The sequence below is a fragment of the Nothobranchius furzeri genome, chromosome 12 (assembly GCF_043380555.1).
Source record: "Nothobranchius furzeri strain GRZ-AD chromosome 12, NfurGRZ-RIMD1, whole genome shotgun sequence".
Taxonomy (NCBI): Eukaryota; Metazoa; Chordata; class Actinopteri; order Cyprinodontiformes; family Nothobranchiidae; genus Nothobranchius; species Nothobranchius furzeri.
Window position 1 is genome coordinate 33,175,448 of NC_091752.1, and position 16,373 is coordinate 33,191,820.

Consider the following 16,373-nt stretch of genomic DNA (forward strand, 5'->3'; position numbering starts at 1 on the left):
ATATATGTATATATATATATATATATATATATATATATATATATATATATATATATATATATATATATATATATATATATATATATATACACACAAGTCACAATTTATTTAATTTCATTTCATTTTATGAAATGTTTAAAATGTTCCCAAACTGTATAAATTCCAACAGCGAAACGTTTTTAGACTTCAGCCATTTTGAGTAATTTTATTGAAATCATAAATCAAACTGTCCAATCAGAGAGTAGGTACTTTTCTTTTCATGTTGAAAAAGAGAGGTTTGTTCATAAAGCTTAAAATATTTATTACAGCAATAAAACACAAAACACATCCTTAATTAATTAGTACATTTTGTCTTTACTATTACTATTATTGTTATTATTGCAGAGAAACGGTGTTTAGTCTGCTGCGATGCTGAGAGCCTGCTATTTGTTGTGTTACAATAAGGCTAACTTTGGCAAAAATAAATGCAGGCGGGATGCTTATTGTGATGGATCATCAAGGGCAGTCAAGTTTAAAGTCTCTGAAATTGTTTTTATAGCACAGTGAAATAAATAGATGCCACCGACAGAAAAACATATCACCCCACGCCTCAAAGAAAAGGTCAGCAGGAAGGAGTAATGTACTTTTTTTCTGCTGTAATTGGGCTAAAACATGCACAGAATCTGGTGTACTCAATTAGGTAATCACACAGGGAGGAAGAGGGATGCCTCTCCAGCAGGCTCATTGTTCTCAGCATGCAAAAACATTTATTTTCTCTTTGTACTTTAAACATCAGCCTAATATTGCACTGTTGCGGTACTTGTAGCCTTTTCACTGTTTTATGACTTTTCAGTTGTTAAATAACATGAATAATTCATGGTGATTTTTTTTTTGTTCACTAATAATCAAATATATATGTTTTCTCATCCTGGTTGCCCTATTTGCTTTCAAAAAGGACCAATGAAACATGATTTTTGAGCTAAAATGTCATAATTTATCATCTTGTCTGTTTTTCCAACCTCATTTAAAAAGAAATACTTCATTTCAACACTAGAGGGCAATGCTGCCCAATAAAAACCACCTGCTTTGACCCATGAAACATCTCAGAACTTACCAGGCACCCAGATATTTTGGTGAAGTTAAGATTAAATTACGATAGAAATATAATCTCCTAAAACAAATGTACTGTGTAAAGATTGCTACTTTTTTATGACTTTTTTGCTTCAAAATCATCAAACAGGTAAACAAAATATTAGACTAAGTCATTTTTAAAGCACAGCGTCGACAAGCTCATTTATTCCCGGCAAGTAAACATGATTTTGCTGGCTCACAGTCAGTGTTGAACGAAGTTAATAGATATTTAATTACATTGATGCATCATATGATTGGAGCCATCGAGAAGGGAGACAAACTGGGGCAGGCTGCTGGGATTGGGAATTAAAGAGATGTATTTATCTACAGCCTGTCTGATTACCTGGCAGAACCTCACAGACAATGGGGTAATAAATCTTCAGTTCACTGTTCTCATCTCCAGTGAATGACTTTCAGTGTGGAGGCATTAAGAGAGCGAGTGCCCACACATACACATCCATGTGAGTGAGTGTGTGTGTGTGTGTGTGTGTGTGTGTGTGTGTGGAGTGGCTTATTAAAATGTGTAATAGATTTACTGACCCTGATATGCCACTAGAACAAAAAGTAATTATTCATGCTGTGTAGAGCAGTCTAATTTTAACCAGTGGAAAGATTTTTGAAAAGAGTGAGAAGGAATTAGTGAGGCATGGCTAAGGACTCAAATATGTATCAGGAAGGCGTTTTGGTCCCTTGTTAAGTGACTGTTTCATCAAGGTGTGAAAAGCTGAGAACTTTAGACACGGCAGAAACAGTTAAAGCAGCACTTTTATGATCTTAAAACATCTCCCTTTTTAAACTTCTGACTGACTAATTCTCTTTGGATGAAAATAAAAATAAAAATGGCCGAATTCTGGACGAAAGTTCCTTGTGTGGCATAAAAAGTAAACGATTAATATTATTTTAAATGCCACAGCTGCACTACAAGCACTCTGCCCTTTCGCTAGAATGCATTTTTTAATCGTGTTCTGAGTGTCGCTGCAGCAGGTTTAGTTCTGCATGTGTCCTTTAAGGATTCGCCCCTCTCTTTTTGAAGGAAACAAAAATTCCAATTCATAATTCAGGCTGTTGGGTAGAATGACTGGCTGAAAAATTGATGACTGAGGACTATCTCCACTGATGGAGTCCTATCTGCTGTCCTTCCTGTAGCTGTCTCAGGTGCTGCTAAGTGCTCTGAACCAGGATCTTGTCCAGTTCACACTAAAACCAGGCGTACAGGTGAATGTGTACACCACACGGCTGTCTCCAGGTGAGTCTGCACCTGTGCACCTGAGTGAATAAGAGTCTGATCACTTGTTTTGCAGTTGCATTTAAGAATTATTGCATTTGCTGATTTAATCTCTTCTTTTTTCCCACCCTGGAAGCTCCTCTCTTGGACGGCAGTGACAGCAGCTACAGCAGCACAGCGGTCATCATGCTTGTGTCAGCGGCACTGATGGGACTGGCCATCTTTGTGATATATAAATTTAAAAGGTACCTCAAAAGCAGCATACATTCCTGTGTCGTTATTGGTATTTCCCCCACAGCTTTGTTTAAAGCTGCTCTCATTACCTAAGAAGATTTTCTTTCCCATTTTTCCCTCCACTAAAGCTCCCAAAAGTTTCCACAAGAATTCCGAGTCCATCCATCTCTGAGTTATGGACACAAAAGTGCTGATGGAATAATACAATTCCCTCTGTATCAATCTGCAGAATATTACAGGGAATGACAGTTTAATCAATTCTCCCAGAGCACTGAATGGGTGTCACAGTCCTGCAGTTATCAATATTCATCTATCTGACAACGTGCGGTTGACCTTTCGGAAATGCTAAACACAGCCTTTCAAGGTGAGGCATAGTCTGCAGAGTGGCAGGAAAGGTTGAGCAGATAAGTCCTGAGACAACATATATTATACAGTGAGGGACATACAGTAAATAGTATCCTCAGCGGCAGGTAATCCCACGCCAATCACCGCAGAATGGCTTCAGTTCCTCTGCAATGTTGCTCATTAGACGTTAAAACATGACTCAACTTGGGCTTTCAGGATCGTAATTGCCACATTAATAAATCAGCTCTGAGTTTCTTAAGCCCCCCCCCAAAAATGTCACCGCACCAGCTGCAGCTCAAGCTCACGGGGGAGAAATCTGAAATTAGAAATGCGAGACGTTAGTTTTAAGCAGAATTGGGAATGCATCTGAGGGGATGAAAAATTGATTGAAAACCGAGGTGAACAATATGAAAGTGAGAGAGCATTGCCCGGTGGAATGAGAAATGCCCCAGTTTCCTCACTATCAAACAATCCTCTGACTTTTTCAGTGGTTAAAAATAGTGTGTGACACATCATGCTTAGTGAAAGCATTAGTGAAACAGACCTGATGGCGGATTTCCATTAATGTGCTTATTCTTTTTTCTGTTTTATAACTCCCGCACACCCACTTTCTCTCCACCACCATCCCTCTGCACGACCTGCAGGAAGATCCCAGGCATCAACACATACATGGCAGAACAGACTGATAAAGAACAAGAGGTCATCCCCACGGTGACCTCCATAGCCGTCCCAAACCCTGAGGGGGACGAGCTGACCTCGCTGGATCATGTGGATGCCCAGCTGAACTCAAAAGACAGAGGTATTGATGTGTGTATTTTCTATCTAAAGCTGCAGGGTTTAAGTTTTTTAGCTCCAGTTGGATAGAGACAATACTCTATTTTACTGCAGACTTGGTTCCATTTTTCTGCAACTGCAGTGTTTGTGCACTTTGTTTTTATATTCATAGTACATAATATATGAATTCTCTTTGATTTTCTTTTATTTTATTGTTGGTATTTCCATTAAGAGTTTACAACAAATGTGTCCTTTCAGTCCCAATTTAAACACTTTTAAAGATGCTTTTATTGGTGCAATTCCAGTGATGACGGAATGACAGTCTGTCTAATGTTTCAAAACACGTGGAAATGTTTACTAAAAGCTCGCTGGCAGAGTGAAATAAATAAAATTGCAAGTTAGGCGTTGAGGATTTCTTTAGTAACCTTTACTTAATAGTATCTTATTCATTCATGCGAACATAAAAGTACAACTTTGTTATTTGCATTACTTTTGTTCGTGTTTTAATGGACTTTTTTTTATTTTTGTTTTGCGAAAAGGTGACAGCCATTAAAAATATAAAAAGCATGAGTAACTTGGTCAACTGTCATAATTTAGATTACCGCGTTAGCTGCAGACTATGGGCAACACTTGAGCTCATTTGGAGGTTTGAGTGCTTCCACAGCTGCAAATGTACTTTTCAGTCTCCTTCCCATTACTCCAGATGTTTTATTTTCTTAAGCAGAGCTTTGCTGGTTTTTTGAGCCACTAGTTAACACAAACATTACATTTTGATGAGAAAAATGTAACTTTTTAAGATGTTTGAAATGGATTTTCCTATAAAATCAGCTGTTGGCTTCTCTGAGTAGACAGGTGATGTAGAGCTTATTTAATACCCCCCTGAAAAGAAATACATCTATGTCCATCTAGCCCTAACTTTGAATCAAATGGTTATTATTTGAGGAGAAATGATTCATACCAAAAAATAGATAAATAAACACATGCAAGTAAAATCCTAATCAAAGTTCTTTCTTTGTATTTTGTTGTCATGTTACCTATGTTGCCCTCTAGTGGTGTCATGTGGTAATTTTACTGTAGTTTATTTTAGAAAAATGCGAAATTCAAGGAAAAACAATCTGCAGCAGTAGTGTGGACAGGGCTTGACTGAATCCACTCACTTATGGAAATTGATCATCTAAAATTAGAGCAACAACATTTATGCAAAGCTCTCATTACTGGGCTTTCTTCATCCTGAAACTCACCCATTGTCATGAGCCAGACTCAGCCCTAGAGATGAGATGAAGAGCTGCATAAGGATACCTCAGCAAGAGGGCCCCAGGTCAATCCAGGATACGTTGGAGGGATTACATCTCCATGTTAGGAACACCTGGAAACCCTGCCAGTGGAACTTCTGGAGGTTTACTGGACTCTCTGCTGCTCTATTCTTGAGAATGTGCAAACGGACAAACACTTACATTAAGGGCCAGACTTATGGCTCTTCCATCATTTGCCATTCGTTTTGAACACAGTTACAACTTTACCCCAAGCACTATACCTATGCGAGAAACTTAGTTATCTTTTATATTTATAAAGCACATTATAGGTCAGCTTTACTCATATTTTAATACATCAGCATGGTCTTTAGTAGGAGTGAGTGCCTTGTAAGTCGTTCTTTGGCGGAAAAAAAGCTCAGATGTGCCTGTTTGAAGATGTAGAAGTCAGATGGAGGAGAGAGTAGCTTGACATGATTTTGAGTCTATTTTCCTGATATTTGGACATTTCACCTTTGTTTGGCTAATGGCAACACAACTCCATAGACATTCTAATGTCTAAACTTCCTTCCAAGAAATTTCTCACTGTAAAATTCTCACTATATTTTTACATAATGAACGGATGAAAGGATTAGATTACTCATTTAATCAATGCATTTATAGTGGTCCGTAGAAGGAAGGAATGCCTTTCAGGCAGTACTCAGGGCATCAAAAAGCCCACAAACCCCAAGTCTGCAACATCACAGCTGAGCTTCATATGGCAGCATTTGGAGTATATTTTACTTTGGACATCTGCCAAATATCATTTTGCCCCAGACTGGTTACCATCAACACAACTCTACCACTGACTTGCAACATGGATGTCTTATCTCCACAAACACAAGCCTGGAGGGGCTTCTGCTGTGTGGTGGTGTTGCTAATGCTAACTGTTGGCTTAAACTAGCCAAGTCGTCCGCTGTTGATTACCAGACATTAAACAAACAAAAACCTTCCCCCGTCATGAGTGACGGTAGGTGAGAGTTGACTCACAGTGTGAAGTAGATCTGTGAGGATTTTCAAATCCTAGAGTTTCAACGTCTATTTTCTATCAGAAGCTAATGCAGGAGATTGATGTGGGAGACTGTTTTCATGTTCAGCCTGCATGAAAATCTCAGAGCGACCGATTATAATCAGAAAAAACCCAGAAAAGTTAGATTTTCCTTGAATGTGCTACCCATCTGTTTAGCATTATCTGGTGTGTGAGTTAAGCCAGACATTTAGCATGAACGCTACATTAGCCTTTAAACAGTGGAACTAGACATCTCACAACCTCAGCACTCAAACCAGAACTCTTTGAATAATTTGGGTGATATGTATTTGTAAGGAACCCTTTAGAACAGAATCATTTTTCACTTCAGTAAAGAAACCATGGCCACAGGTTGACAGCAAAAACAGATTCACTTAATGTTAAGTGCTGATGCTGTCTCTCCGCCTCCTGCATTGTCATGCAAGTTGCCAAGAGGCAGCTTTTATTGTGCACTGTATATTTATGCTTTTACCGTCCGGAGTTTGTTGTATGGAGGTATTAGTCTACACAGGTAAGTGAAGCACAATCAGGTGCCAGCTAAAGTGATGGGGATGTCCCGGTGAATTATTTGATCCAATAAAATAATTAGAGAATCAGGAAAGCGGTGGAGCGGTGAAAGCATTTTCATCAAGGAATATCTATGAAGTTCCAGTTGATTTACCTCCTCCCGTACCTACAGTAAACAATCGACCCATCCAAGATGAATGTGTTTGCCTGCAAAAATACACACTTATGCAAATGCCTAATAGAATCTCTCCACTGACTCTTCCCTTTCTCTTCTCCCTCACCAGGCTACCTGCCATCTCACACAGACATCAACCTCTCGGATGAAGCGCCCTGTGTGTTTTAATGTTGGGAGTCTATGACTGACTCGAAAGCAATACATCTTCTTTGGCAGTTACTTCCAGCAAGCTAGGAAACTGCGGTCACAATGAATGGTCTCGAGTCTTTTTGCTGCCCATGCATGGATGGACCAGTTCACACTGCGCTGCCTAAATCCCTCAGAGGAGACTGCACAGATTTATACTTGCCTCTTGAAAAGGAACACTTTTTGACTGAAATACTTGTATTTTTGCAAGGACATTGATCTTTTTATGTAAATAATGTACATCCATAATGGAAGAAGTGAACGTTATTTGTCTCAGCTGGTTACAGCTGCATCTGCCCAAATGTGAAACCGTCAAATGGCGAAACGACAGAGATGCGTAATGAAACTTCCGATTTTTCTTCCTATTTCTGTTTATAGACTTGTGTTTTGAGAAGTTTACTTTTTTTTGCAAGTACATGAGCGAGCTTATCTGGGTAAAGACGGTGAAGGAACCGGGTTCATTAAGCTCTTTGTAATCAGTAAATCTTATCACCAGATTCTCATCCAATGGAAGCTCGCAATATCCAGGAGATGATGGAGGGCTCCCAGCCTCAGATCTGTGTATTCCATCAAGCCTGTCCCTCTGCAGCTCACAGTGTTATATATATGTCATAACAGCGGGAAAAAAAGAACAGAAGATTATAGGAGATAGGTATACACAGAAGATGCAAATCTGAGCAGTCCCTCTTGTTTAGGAGACACAAATAAGTCATTTTAGTACCAGCGAACCATCACTTATCCACGCAGAGCTAAAATATTCTAATGATGCTATGTGTTTTTGCAGCAGCAATGCTTTCATTTAGTGCGGCCATTTTGACTCTAAACTTATTCATCTGTAGCTGGGTGAATTTCTTGTTCACCTTTTAACAACAACATGTAAATTTACTAGATACTCCCTGTGCAGACAAGTTTACAAACAACTTAATTTGTAATGCAGCAAAAAAAAAAAGAATTGACAAAGTTGTAAATGTGCATTTTAATTAGTCACCAGATCAAAGTGTGTTTTCTTTAAAACCACAAAGTTACAAACTCCTTGGCAGACTTACAGAATGCTTCTTGTCGTTCCTTTGAACTGATATTTACTGCGAAGGTTGAGGTATCATTTATATTCTGTATTTTTTTACTCTTATTTTGCTGTGCTAATAGCCTTTTTACCCTTCAGCGTGATATCAGCACCTATAAACACTGTTTCCCAGGTTTCCGGCGATGCAGAGGAGCCTGCAGCCTGTTCCTGGTTTGCCCCCAAGGACTCGGCGAACAAAAGGCTGCAGATTTGTTCGTCTCCTCTGCTACGAGGGACACGGAGATAGAGAAGACGTATCTCCTGTCAACATGGCTCAGCCTACGCGCGCAGCTTCGGTCAGCTGCTGTCTCTTTGGGATATGTACTGAAGTTCTTCTTCATCAAACTTTTCTTTTTAAGTGTTGTCAGCATCATATGTCAGCAAGACAAATTGACCAGAGGCTTCTCGATGCTTCTTCCTCGCAATCCTCTGATTGAGCCCAAAGCATAAATAAACTTAGACGAACTCCACACACGCTTGTCAGAAGATCTCTTTTTACTCCCTCCCGTGCTTGCAATTTATTTTAGTAAATTTCATTTGAGTCTCGAATATTGATCTGTGAATACAGTTGTGAACCTATTTGCATGACGTTTTTTGTTTCCTCTTTCAAGCTACTTAAACTATGTCTCATTTAGAAAGAAGAAAAGATTAAAAAAAATTGTGAATTACGGTATTTTCTGTTTTCTCAGAGGCTGTGCACAAGCCGTTCATTGTGAGGTGATCATTGAATGGGTTGTTAAAATATTTTTATTTGATCTTGCAGAAGCAAACTGAATAAAGCAGAGACACAACAGAAAGGCAACATGGCTGCTTGTTGAGTTCATTCTTAGAAGCACAAACACTTTACATCACGTATCTGACTACCACCATTAGTCATTCATGACTTCACCTCATCTGTCTGTCTCAAACTGGTGGTTATGACTCTCTCACTCAGATTATTTAGGGGTTTTTTGTGCTTCGCCACTTAATAAGTGTTGCTTGGCATGCCCAAAGTTTCACTGCAGCCATTTCCTTGTTACAAAGAGGCCGAGTGGGAGGACAATGAAAAGCACAGAGTATCCTGGAGTGATTCTAATTGGCTAGTTTCTTGGTTCTCCCACTGTGCAACAAATTAATTATCCCCTCTCCAGGAAATCAACACACACACGCACACACACACACACACACACACACACACACACACACACACACACACACACACACACACACACACACACACACACACACACACACACACACACACACCCACACACACACACACACACAGTCAACAAAGGAGATTTTCCCTGTCTGGGTAGCACCTTGAATGAAAAATGTCCCACAACAATAACCCACAGCAATATTGTGTTAGCCACAGTGTGAAATTGATGAGCATGTTTCCTTTCATTGAGTGCTACATTACAGTGTCTGGCTGCAGCGAATCATCCATTAGTGATTGTCATCGTTCAATTTGATTGTGCAACGCCGAACATCCCAGGGCGGTTAGAGAAAGGCCTTGGTGTTAATTCAGACTGAGAGCAGAGGCGAGAATAAGACTCTCGGGGCGTTGATGGCTGTTTGAGTGATGGAGATTGGTGTGTGGTACAAAGTTGTTGAAGTGGCAAACAAAATGCAGAGCAGAGGACGGGCCGGTTTGCTGCCGCCGCGTCGAGTGTGGGCTTTCGTCCTTCGACCTGACAGCTTGTCTGACTTTTATTGTGCAACACTTCCTTACTTAATATAAACAAAGTGGAAGCTATTGTAATATTTTCCGAACCAAATCATCTGCTTCTCATCAGCATCCAGTAATTGCTCCCATTAAAGAGAAACCATCAGTAACAGGCAAACCTGAGTAATAGTGGCGAAGTGAAGCTCAGTCTAAATGTCAGATGGGAATCTTCACATGGCCGTTATCACACCTCTGCCCATTAAAGCTGACTTTAGAGCCTCTGTGAGATCATTAAGAGTAGTGTGATACACTGACTGCTACAAGCCACCTGTGCTTCTGATAAGACTGGGGCAGTCTTGTATGAACATGGCTTCCTGGACCAATTTGTTCTTGCAGGTTCATGCCATGACAACACCGACACGACTGCTTAAACACACCAAAGCACAGAGGGGGACGTGCACAACAGGGAAAATAATATTAATGATATAAAAATACATTTATTTTGAACAGTTTCAGAAGAAATGTGATTTAAAACAAAGAACTGACAAAAGGGTACAACACTATTGATCGTATCATGCATAACGTTTGAACGACTGCACAACTAGACCAGTACACAAGTGTTTAATAATTAGTTTAATGCGCCAAGTAAACTTTAAAATCACCATAAATAAATATATTTGTACAGAACTCACACACCCCAGTGCAGTCTTTGATCACAGACCGTCAGGGCATGTCGTCGTTTAAAAAAAATTAAATCAAAGTATACAGCTTGTTGCTGGACTGGAGGTGATTGAAACACAATACAGCTCTGATCAGTGACTTTACAACAAAGAATGAATATATTATATCCCTTCTTTTTCTATGTACAACTTTAACCCTTAAGGCCAGACTTTCATCAAACAATCTTTTAAATCGCTGTACATCCAACAGAGTTTTTTCAGCATTCACAACAGTCAGATTTTGACATTATCACACATCAGAGTTATATGTAATAGTCAAATATCTTTTATTTTAAGGTACAAAGATGATAAACTCCAGGATAGCAGAATTTCACAAAAAGGTAGTCATTATATCTCAATGCCATGGAGGCATACCTGTTCTGTTTGTCGTAAAAAATACGCAAACAGAGTGAGCCAAGCAGGACACAAATATTAAAATAACTCTTATAAAGAAAAGAAAATGACAGGTCAGATTACAGCCTGAGTTAATTTGTGTGGTAAGGGAACATTTTAAGAAAAAAAAAAAGAAAATAAACAAGTAAATGATGTGAGGTAGAAATAAAAACATAACATTTATGTGATATTTTATCAAACACATTTATCTGTCTTGTGCTGGTTATGTAACCCTAAAAAAGAACCAGATTACAGAGCTGTGAATAAGCATTTGACCCTTTTCAGATTTTTTTCTCTGTCTTCGTCACACTTAAATATTTCAAATAAAAAATAAATGTGTTTACCTAACACAGGTAACCTGATTCAATTCAAAATGTTTTCAATGACTGTTTTTATTTATTAAGGGGGAAAGCTATCCAGTCTACTACGTAAAAAATTCCATGACACATAACAAACAGGATTAGAAAATAAAGATTTTAAGCCTGAATCATACTTTTCCGTGAGCTCCGCAATAGAGAGACGTACACGGAGTGTCTGAAAGGTTTTCACGTTCGAACTTCTGTTCAGGCAGCGGGGTGTTGCAAAGCAATTCCCCGCCAGGACAACAGAGGGCGCAGCGCTGTTCTGTGGTATCCTGCCATCATAACACTCATGTATCCAGTCCCTGATAGTGTATTTACTAATGTGTTGGTTTATTTCAGAGACTTTATAACACGGAAATAATTTGTCCTTCATTCTACTCCACCTCTTTATTTGGTCGCCACCTCTAAACCCACATTTTCCGTCATTTCCATCCACGTTTGCTCCGTATTTTGTGCTTATTCTCTCACGGGTGAATAAATGTTCATATCTTCTGACTTTTTCCTCGATGTGTTCTTCAGCAGCAAATCAGCCCCAAACCACCACCATGTTTGACTGTTGCTACGATGAGTTTTTATCTGAAATACATCGTTAAAGTGGTGCCCAACTTCCAGAAAGTTCCACATTTATCTCATCATCCCACGGAATATTTTCTTTAAAGTCCCATCTAATGGCTTTTAGGCAAATGATTCTCATCACTGAATCATGAACTCTGACATCGACCTAAAACAAGAGGCCTGCAGCACTTTAGATAATATTCTGGGTTCCTTTGCTTTAGAATTTGACTGTTGTTGTGATTTGTTATTTCTATAAGACTGGTAGTAATCAGAGCTTGGTGTTGATACAATTAAACACAAGGTTGACTATGGAACACAGACACTGTGGTGGACTCTGGTGTTCAGAGGTGGTGTAGCAACAACAGGACAAAGTTTCCAGCCGTCGGGATATTGGTTCACTGTTGACACATTTCAGCACCACGTTCAGAGACAAATCGTAAAGACTAATTTCTTCCAATAAGTTTATTTCAAAACAGTATTTATTGTTAAATAAATCTTCTGAGATCAGAATAAGCTGCTTGACCTGTCAAGTCGGCCATTTTACACAGTCCCAGCCTCGCCTTGCTGAGCGGGCTTTTTAGCGCAGTAGTGCCCTCTAGTGGCTGGTAGATGTAAATGTAAGCCCAGTGTCATGCCCATCGACATATATACGACATATTGTCAAGTCCGACAAAATAAAAATTGGACAATTTTTTTTCAATATAGCTTTTAAAGGAGAAACTGTACATTCATTCTGCACAGCTCCAAAGACCCCGTGGAGGTATCATTTTTTAATATAGCTTTTTATTAAAATGTTCCATATTGTAACTTTAAATAAAATTAATGTTCGCTGTTAAATTGTGATTTACCAGAGGGGGTAAAGGTTGGCTAGGATAACATCTTCCCATTCATCTTTTGAAAATTCTGCCTTCCTCCTCTTCATGATGGAATTTGTTTGTTTATCACAAAAGCAAAAACAGAATAGACCTGGAAAGGGTCAAACACTTTTTACTTCACAGTACGTAAGTGGTGGTCAAATGTTGTCAGACTCAAATATTATCTCCTTAACATTTAGACATTAGCCATGTGTGCTGAATGGCAGCAGTAAAAACATTCTCAGCTACTTTCAGCTGTTCGATCCCTTAAAAACTGGAGGTTGTCTCGATGGACTTTTATACACAAATACTGGAAACCACTATTCCTATCCCTGGGAGTTAAAATGACTGAACAATAGTAGATATCAGCTTTGAAAACGAAACTAATAAAAAAAAACAACAAACTATTTTAGCACAATTAAAACACGACAGCTCAGTACTTACTCAGTAACAGAGCTCATGTCTTAGACATTAGTACAGTTTGGAAATTCTCTTGTGACGATTCTCTCCATATTTCTTCCAAATCCTCCTGAAAGCATGAAAAAAAAAACTTATTTGTTTGACTGCTTTGACATCGCACTTTCATCACAGACGGATGTTATCTCAGATTCTGACTTTATCTGCATGGCTTTAGGGGTGATGCAACGATTGCTTCAAACAGCAACCAAACAAGTCGCTTCTAATTATTTAACTTGACTGTTTTAGTCACTAAAAAGCCGATTTTATTCATAACACAGCTGTCAATTCATCAGAATGATCTGACCATCAGAACTAATGATCTCTGATGTAAGTATGTTTGTTAGTCAATAAAAAAGCAGAATCTAAAAGATTAAACAGTGTTTTCTGAAAAAGACTAATAATCACATGGAACCAGGATAAGAAAAATAGTGTTGATAAAGGAGAAGACTGGGAAATAAATCTTTCACCTTTAATCTCACTAACAACCTTTAAAAATATCTGTTTAGAATTTTCATGACCTTTTATAAAATACACACAAATTAGTGAAGCCACCAACAAAACATGTTTATTTCTACTCTGTTGTAGATTATTTTTTCTGCTTTATCTAGTTTCAGCCAATTCCTAATAGGTTCAGCTCAATACATATAATTACCAAAAAATTAGATTGTTGTTGATTACACAAGCTAATTGCCGCCGGAGCTGCAATAACTCATTTTTGTTGCAGCTTGCAGTTACGAAGCAACACCATTATTCACTTGGAGTTATGTTGCAGCCCACAAGATGAATGTAGGTCTGATGTTCTTGGGTTTGAGTCTCTACCAGCTTCTGGTAAAAAAACACACACACTTTAAACTGCAGTTTCTTCACCAGCTAGCTAGTCAGCAGAAATACTTCACCCAAAGAGCTGCAAACAAGACGGATAAAGCTTGACTTTTCTGTAACAGCTTTTAAAATCTAGCAGGTTTTCCTTTTGCAGCTTGTTTAAAAAAGAACACAAATAGTCCCAACTCCAACACCGCCATTTAACGTCTTAATTATCTTTTTACTCAACTGGGGAGCAATTTTGCAAGCAATCTGAGCAACAACTGCCTGCAAAAATGCAGCTGTATATGAAACAAATTAAATCAATATCCAATAACATAATGAGGGATGTTATTAGTGCAGCAGGCAGGACAGTGACATGCAGAGATGATGATTTTATTATTCTTTTAACACGGTCGGAAAAAACAGATTCAGCTGTGCATTTGTGTCTCAGCCAAAATCTGAATCTATAAAGCTGCAAGCAATTAGACGAGTATGAATAAAACCTTTAAACATCAGGTTGTAAATTAATTTTATCTTAGCAACCAGGACCAAAATGCCCTGTGCTGTACTGATATTTTGGTAAATAAACACGTTCGAGAGCAACTAAAGAGGGAAACAGGAAGTTAATTTGTTTCAGATCAGCAAGGACTTGAAAAGGTAGAAACAGCTGAGAAATGAAGAACAGCTGAAGTGCTGAGTGATCAGAAAAAGGGCCTGCAGCCCACATGTCTGTGTCGGGAGCACTGCAATGCTACTTTTGTCAAACAATTCCAACTGTGTGCAGGGACTGAGCAGTTCCCATCTAAAAGACATCACAGCGGATGTCACGCAGAGCAATCAGAGAGTTAACTTGTCACGGTGATATCGGGGTGCTGCACAGATGCTGCAGCTGGCTCTTGGTGGTGGGGGCAATTTGCAAAAAAATATGACATACTGCAGTGATAAAGTTGTTCCAGCCACTCGGACGTGCGCTGCACTTTAATGTGGGAGCGCGCTGGCCTCCCCCCTTAAAAAGGAGCCATAAAAAGGTGAAACTGAAACAATGGTGCCACTTCAGGCTACGCTAAACACTTGTAAGGCTTATTCATATGGAAAGTGATGTATTTAGAGCAATACATTTATTAATCTGTATCAGTCTCTTACTGACAGTCATCCTTTAAATCCTTAACGGATTAATGGATCAGAGAGGTTCTGATATTAATAGTCTGTGTTTAATTTGGCTTCTATAAACTAAAAAATACACTGAATCAGAGCTGTCACACCTAGTAGTTTTGCTTGGCTACTTTTTGTTTTCACATCCAAACATATACAGTAGCTAGAGGATGTTGGTTTTTGTATTGTCACTGAGTTATTACGAGATACATTGCTTCCTTCTTACATAATTTACTTGAATTGTTTTAACTTTGAAAAAGAAGAATTGACTTTTTTTTTATTTTAAAATGAACATTATAATGAGTATTTTATCAGTGACAGCAGCAGTGACAGACTTTGTAAGTTTCACTTTCACATGTGAAACATTGCTTTTAAAGGTGCAATTAGTAAGATTTTTAGACTATAATAATCACAGTCTAATGTCTCAATCATGCTGGAAGGAAAGCTATGTACATAGAAACAGATTTCCCTCTCAGCCGGCTAGGGGTTAACAGTTTTTCTCCTTTTAAAAAGGCCAAAGAGGAATATAGTCTTTGTTTATAATCTGGCCCGCCCTATACCTCCGGGTTCCAGAGCCAATCCTATGTGAGCCCGCAAGGTTGCAAATTCTAACACACAAACACTTGTAATTTGCAACCAGCCAATAAAAACCAGCTGCATCATGGAAACAACTTTAGCCAATAAAAGGAGCGGCCCAGAAGAGATTATAAGAAGCCATGACTTTTTTTAGTGAATTAGAAAAAAGTAGTCGGCTGTAAAAAGATCTGTAAAAAACTGTAGCTACAAAACAGGTAAACAAAACTGTTTCTGTGTTTAAAAAAGAACGAAAGCATGGAATGTAAAAAGATCTCAAGATATTTTTTTCAATTATCAACAACTTGATTTTACATTTAAATGTATTATTCTACTTATCGATTTAGTATGTGACTTGTCCTCACTCACCATGTAGAAACTTCTGTCACTGATTCTTAACTGGCAACAGCCACGAAACTCACGAACGGCAGGAGTGAAGGGGGTTGTTTTGTAGTACCCAACTTTGACCACAGGATGTCATTCTTACTTCATGCACCTCTAAATCCTAGTTTATAGTTCGTAAGCAAGTTTGCACACACACACACACACACACACACACACACACACACACACACACACACACACACACACACACACACACACACACACACACACGCACGCACACACACACACACACACACACACACACACACGCACACGCACACATGCAATTGCACGCACACACACACACGCACTGACGGAGACGTTTTTCTTTCAGACTTCTTCGTACGTGTGTTGGTGTTGTGAAGCAATTCTCCAATAGGACAGCAGAGGGCGTTGTACTTTTCTGGTGTGTCCTGCTACCATTGCAGTTATGTCAGATGAATTTGTAACTCATTTTCCTTCACCTCGTCACACAGATACCAAACCCACCCAAACTCATTTTTCCTGACACAAATAAAAACTCTACTGCGTGTCT

The 16,373-nt window shown here is 38.8% G+C and overlaps 2 protein-coding genes across 3 annotated transcripts in view; one reads left to right on the forward strand and one right to left on the reverse strand.

Annotated features, from left to right (window-relative positions):
* Positions 1–9,197, forward strand: part of LOC107376006 (VPS10 domain-containing receptor SorCS1) — an 88,492-nt gene extending 79,295 nt beyond the window's left edge. For both annotated transcript variants that reach the window (XM_015944879.3, XM_054750337.2), the window contains exons 24-27: positions 2,257–2,356; positions 2,472–2,580; positions 3,559–3,713; positions 6,796–9,197. In XM_015944879.3, the coding sequence (XP_015800365.3) occupies positions 2,257–2,356; positions 2,472–2,580; positions 3,559–3,713; positions 6,796–6,854 (423 nt within the window). In that variant the 3' untranslated portion in view covers positions 6,855–9,197. The remainder of the gene's footprint in view (positions 1–2,256; positions 2,357–2,471; positions 2,581–3,558; positions 3,714–6,795) is intronic.
* An 863-nt stretch (positions 9,198–10,060) lies between these two features.
* The window catches only part of sorcs3b (sortilin related VPS10 domain containing receptor 3b), a 79,286-nt gene continuing 72,973 nt past the window's right edge, over positions 10,061–16,373 (reverse strand). The window contains exon 27 of the mRNA XM_015944880.3: positions 10,061–12,995. Within this exon, the coding sequence (XP_015800366.3) occupies positions 12,931–12,995 (65 nt within the window). The 3' untranslated portion in view covers positions 10,061–12,930. The remainder of the gene's footprint in view (positions 12,996–16,373) is intronic.